General features: G+C 37.0%; 1 protein-coding gene across 1 annotated transcript; it reads left to right on the top strand.

Moving 5' to 3' along the window:
- Positions 1-785: 785 nt before the first annotated feature.
- On the top strand, positions 786-3,023 carry LOC147542640 (F-box protein At1g30790-like). The gene is made up of 2 exons (XM_086638055.1): positions 786-924; positions 1,314-3,023. The coding sequence occupies exon 2, from the start codon at positions 1,340-1,342 to the stop codon at positions 2,741-2,743; it is 1,404 nt and encodes a 467-aa protein (XP_086494181.1). The 5' UTR covers positions 786-924; positions 1,314-1,339; the 3' UTR covers positions 2,744-3,023.
- Positions 3,024-6,000: the final 2,977 nt, after the last annotated feature.

Here is a 6,000-nt window from a genome sequence, read left to right on the forward strand (position 1 = left end):
AATTCATATATTAATGGGGGTGTATGTCAAAACCGCTCAAAATATTTCAACAACTACAAAAGGGTAAAATCGTCATGGTTGGCGCGTGTGTTTCGCACACACCCAACTTAACTATGAGTTGTCGGTTTCCGTCCAAGTGGGGGTGTATATCAAAAATTTGTGAAAAAGTGGGAGTGTAGTCCTAATATTCATATAATAGTGGGGGTGTATGTCAAATTCTCCCTATTTTCTAAATAGGATATAAATGATTAGGAGGAATATAAATATTTAAAGAAAGAAAAATAGAAAAAGAAAAAAAAAATAAGTTGTCGGGTTCAACTCGGGCTTTTTCGTGCCTGGCGCCTAGCCCGTCGGGCCCAAAATAGAGGCCCAGCTCGAGTCCGGGACAAAATCCGGGTTGACCAGGGCTGTTTTCCGTACGGGCCTGTACGGAACGGGCCGGTCTTGGGCCCAATCCGGGCCGACCCGACCTTTTGAGCACCTCTACTCTGATTTTGTAACTTTATTTCTCTTTATGTAAACTTTGTTATATAAATAATACGATATTTACAGCTCAAAAAAAGAAAAGAAAATTATGATACCCAAAATCTAATGTGCGATTTCATCATCATCATCGTACCGAAAATCGAGATTCAGGTTGACTGTATCAGAAGTCAATGTTACGTTATCACCACTATTGGGGGCTTTTTTGTAAATCATCCCTAGCTAGATCTCTAGTTGAAAGAGACGGGAGTAAGTTGAGACCGTGGGATGGATGTCTTTAGGTGTGTGTGTAATTCAATCCCAGCCGTTGATAGATGAGCAACCAAATCCTATTACACACGAGAAAGAAGGTAGAAACGCCTCTCTATCTCTGAGTCTCTCTCCCTGACGAACTCCTCTCCTCCTCCGGAACTCCGGCCGTCCAAAGTAAAGCAGTAGCTGGTACTCTCTCTCTCTCTCTCTCTCTTGTCTCTTGTCTGTCTCTTAGTTTTAAACCCTAAAAATTGAAACTTTCATCCAAATTTTTGCTTAATCTCATTCAATTGAAACAAGGGTATAGCTTGTTTAGTGAAATTTTTCCATGATTTCTTGTTTTATATACACTTTTTATAGATTCTCCTATAATTTTGTATCTCACAACCATTATCCTCCATGATTTCTTCTTTTATATGAATAAAAATTCAAACTTTCATCCAAATTTTTGCTTAATCTGTTCAATTTAACCATGGGTTTAGTCTGTTTGGAAAAATGTCCCCATGATTTCTGTTTTTATTTAATAAAATTAAGGATTTAGGGTTCTTGACATGGGATATCATATTTATATGGAACAGGAGTTCAGGTGGGTAATAATATTAAGATGAAAGTTGATGCTGCTGCTGCTTTTAGTGGTATTACGGATGGTGATTGGTTGATATGTGACATACTAACCAGACTCCCCGTGAAATCCCTTTTCCGCTTTAAGAGTGCTTGTAAGAAATGGTGTTGCGTAATCGAAAAAGATCAAAACTTCATCGATTCACACCTTACCCTTTCGAAAACACGCCCTCCTTGTCGTATATTTATCGTCATTCCTGCCCCAATGACAGAGGAGGAGATAAAAAGGGAACGAGAATTAGATGAAGTCTTCAGTCTAGGCCCAAATTGGCCTTTTAAAGAGTTCCACATTACAGCTGACCTGTTTGAAGACAATGGCTCTGCAAAGGTGGTATTTGACACTGTAAGGGAGATTGACTCGTCCTCTTACGAGGAGATATCGAGTCCTGTAAATGGTTTAGTTTGTCTCATTGACTCAATAACCACGTATGCTGTTCGCATATGCAATATCAGTACGGGCGAATTATCACCACGGTTTAACTCACCAGCGTTGTCGGAAAAAGATCACCGTGGCATACAATGTCATTATGTTCAATCATCTAGTTTCGCATTTGGTTTTGATCCAGACACTAAAGAACACAAATTAGTTTGTGTGTGGAAGTTACTGCTACCTAATTTTGGTGGTGATTATTTTATTTGTGAGGTTTTGACCATAGGGCGCCAAGGTGGTAATAGATGGACAAGGATCAATGAGGTCCCACCTCAATGGCTAACGAACAACTCTGTTTATGTGAATGGCGTTATTTATTGGAGCACTTTCAGCCTCGAGCAAGGCATGTGGGATACTAGTCATGGTCCTTTTTGGTTAGTGGCATTTGATGTAAGAAGGGAGAAGTTCAGAAGAGTCACAATTCCAAACTTCATCCTTGACCAACCACGAGGTTATTCTGAGTACTATGATAATGCTGATTGGAGTGAGGCTATCATTGGGCATGTTAGCTTATTACAAGTGGATGGGCGTTTAGCAGTGATATTTAGGATGAATGATTCTCTGTTCAAGATGTATATTTATGAAGACGACGAAATTAATAGAACGCCTACTGGTAGTAATAGTTATCCATGTAGTGAGGAAGGAAGATGGAGCGAAGTGTGTAGCATCACATTGCCTTTCAATTTGGGTAAGGACCAACGTGTTAAGTTTTATAATTTTGTAGGATCAGATGATAAGGTGATCTTAAAATCCTTCGAGGGACCGGAATGTCGTGTAAAAGTGGGGGGAAAGAAATGTGTATCTTTCCATTGTTACAATTGGAAGAAGGGTATCTGGACGGAGCTTGAAGTAAGTGGAATCCCCTCAGTTCCACATCTCTGCACTGACTCTTCTTTTACTACTTTCTCGGAGAGCCTTTTACCTCTTAACAACCACAATTTTGCTGACAGCACGTAGCACAAACATCAACTTCACTCTATCTTGAAAATCAAGTTGTCTTCCTTGTAATTTATATAAATATATGTGTGTGTGTGTGTGCGCGCGCATGTGGATTCCTTTGAGATAGACGTTTATTATTTTACCTGGTTAAGTTTTTATTAGGAAAAGTCTGAGTAGTAGAAGCTCTCTCTCTCTCTCTCTCTCTCTCTCTCTCTCACACACACACACACACAGTTTCTATGGCTTTTAAGGAGTTTGGAATTTTATATTAAGGAGAACGATCAATCTTACTTCTTTCTTTTTGTTGTTAAAACTCTGACTTATTACTTGGACACAATGCAAACAAACAAAAATCTTTGAGACTAAGCGATTCAAATCAACAAATATTCAGACTTAATGGCAATGCTTTATAATCCATAAGATGGGTCACTCAACCCGAAAAATACCAACCGAACTTGCAAAATATCATATTTGGGGTTTCATATCTTATCTTGCGTATATATATATCGTAATCTTATTCTTTTGTTGAACTGTTCCTCCATAATATTCATTGTACTGTGTAAGAATGAATATTTTCAACAACACTAAGGTCATAAAATCAAATTCTAGGTTGGATCTTATTTCCTATTTTAACATTGTTAACGATTGATAATCTATCTAACTCTCCGTAGGTCCTCCGTCCTCGTGATCCTCTATGATAGTCATAGCTATGACCTAAATATTTATATTTAACAAATGACAGATATTATCGTCTTTGACTTTGTCTAATTCTTCTCTACTTGGGGCGCACCACTGTCCATCGCACACCACCACCTTAGAAATTCCCTTTCTAACTATCCACAAAACTCTTGATACTAGAGGGTAGATGAGGAGATGGAGTTCTTAATGGAATTAGTGTTGCAGAGAAGAAGGAAGTAGTCCTCCCCCATCCATATTTACTGTGGGCACACAATTCAGCCAAGGACATGGCTGAGCGCCTGAGCCCTTGGAAATCACTACTTCGCTAATTTTCTTCATTAACCATCAACCTAATACTAGTATTTAGTATTTACTGAGAGGGGAGATCACAAAAGCAACATCTCTTTTTCTCTCATAACAAAATGATACTAAATCATCAACTTCCAACAAGTTAAACAGTTTTGACGTTAGAAAACACTTTTAACACCAAATAAGAGTTAGGATTGTAATTGACCTAAAGGTAGTAGTAGTAGTAAGTTCACCGCTGCAACAACATTGAAATTTATATAGTAGCACCGTGGTCCATCTTCTTCCTCAAAGAAGATCGGAAGCAACACACTCTTCTTCTCTCATCATCTTCTTCCCATTTTGCTTAGGGAAATTTTATAGGCAATGTTAAAATTTGTTAAAGACAATGTATTTTTCACATATGACTCGGTCAAGAGAAGTTGACCAAGTATTGTCAAAGGCAATGCTCAAATTTGAGGGTGTTTATCACCCACTTTTTTTTCTCTTCTTCTCCCGCAAACAATCGCCGACTGGTGATCTGTGACCGGCGACTTTAACTTTTTTTCTTTCTCCTACCCTCTTCTTCTTCCTTCTTCTCTCTACTCTCTCTGTGCAACTCTTTCACGAAGGGATAACTCTAATCACTTCAAGTTTGTTACCAATATAAACTACCCCTAATCACTTGTAGTTCCATTTTCTATTACTAAACTAGCTACCAATTTACTAAAACAGGAAGCTACCAAAAAACCTACAAAGTTAAAATGACTCAATCAAACCCAAAATTACCGAAGTTTCCTGCCTTAAGTTCTGAATATTTTTATCACTTTTGTCATGTTTAAGTGTAAATTTCATTGCAATAGTCTGTAATCAGTCAAAGAAATTTAAACCCAGATTAACAATCTTCATGAAACAGTTTAAAAAACAAAAAAAAAACTGTTTCAACAGAGCAAACTATCACCTGCCCAGAGAACTTTCGTCTTCCTTTTATAAACTTTCTCAAAACATCTTTCTCCAACAAGTTCGATCACATAATAGTGTCTACTCAGCTACTCCCATACTTCAGATCTACAACATTTATACTATAGTGCTTGAATGAAACCCTAATAGATTTAAAGGGAAGAGTAACCAGACTATGATATGAACAAGGAACAAATATCTATTAAGTGTGGAATTCGTTACATATTGTTGCTTGTTGTGTACTGATAACCATCCTTTATTTTACGGTAAATAAATAAGTTTACTGGTTCAGTATACATAAATACTTAAAATTATGATGGGTACATATTTTTGTTTACCGTGAACAAAAATATGGTGAATAAATATTTTTGTTTACCGAGAACAAAACTGTTTCCTTACCTAAATTAAATTTACCCGTGCAATGATATGATTTTCTTGTAGTGATATTTTGTTTATTGTTCTGATTTATCATTTAAAATGAAACCATTTTGTTTTGTGCAGTGTCCAACGGGATATTTTCTCAAATTCCTCTCTCACGGTTGAGGATGCATCTACTGCGACGGATAGTTGGATTCCTGACATTAATACACCCCAGAATCGAAGTAATGAGTCCAGTCTGACTAAGGTAGCTCAATTGATCATTAATAATGAGTGAAATGAAGAGGCTCTTACAAGTACCTTTGACAACTCGACCCATAACTTAATTAAATCCATTTCAATCTATGCAACGGGTGAAGATCAAAGAATTTGGACGCTTACAAAATCAGGTAAGTATACGGTTAAATCTATGTATAAATATCTATGCACTTGTATGAATTCCCCTCCTCCCCTCAACCCTAATTGAAAATTTATTTGGTCGCTCCCAACTATTTCTAGAATCCAAAATTTCATTTGGAAAATATGTACCAAATCCCTTCCAGTGAGGAAAAGAATTGGTAAGTATATTAACGACAACTTGGTCTGCCCTAATTGTAATGAAATTGAATCTATTGAGCATGCACTCCTTCACTGTCCTCTTGCTAGAAACATCTGGTTCTATTTTAATATTATTTTATAGAATATAATGAATGTGGCAGAATGGATATTTTCATGGGAACACACACCTCAATTCAGTGACCCTGCTTACCAAAATCAATTAGCCACTATCCTGTGGATCATTTGGAAAATCAGATGTGATCACTGTTTTCAACATGAAATAAATTCTCTTTCACAGATTATTAATATGATACAATCTTTTCCTAGGAATATTATAACCCAACCAAGCACGAATACACACTCGCAAGAAAGATGGAACCCACCGGAACATACTTGGTTGAAAATTAATGTAAATGTGTCTTTTATCAATGTTCATG

Source organism: Eschscholzia californica, unplaced genomic scaffold (assembly GCF_041429995.1).
Source record: "Eschscholzia californica isolate CP2 unplaced genomic scaffold, dmEscCali1.0.p SCAF_4, whole genome shotgun sequence".
In the NCBI taxonomy this organism is placed as follows: Eukaryota; Viridiplantae; Streptophyta; class Magnoliopsida; order Ranunculales; family Papaveraceae; genus Eschscholzia; species Eschscholzia californica.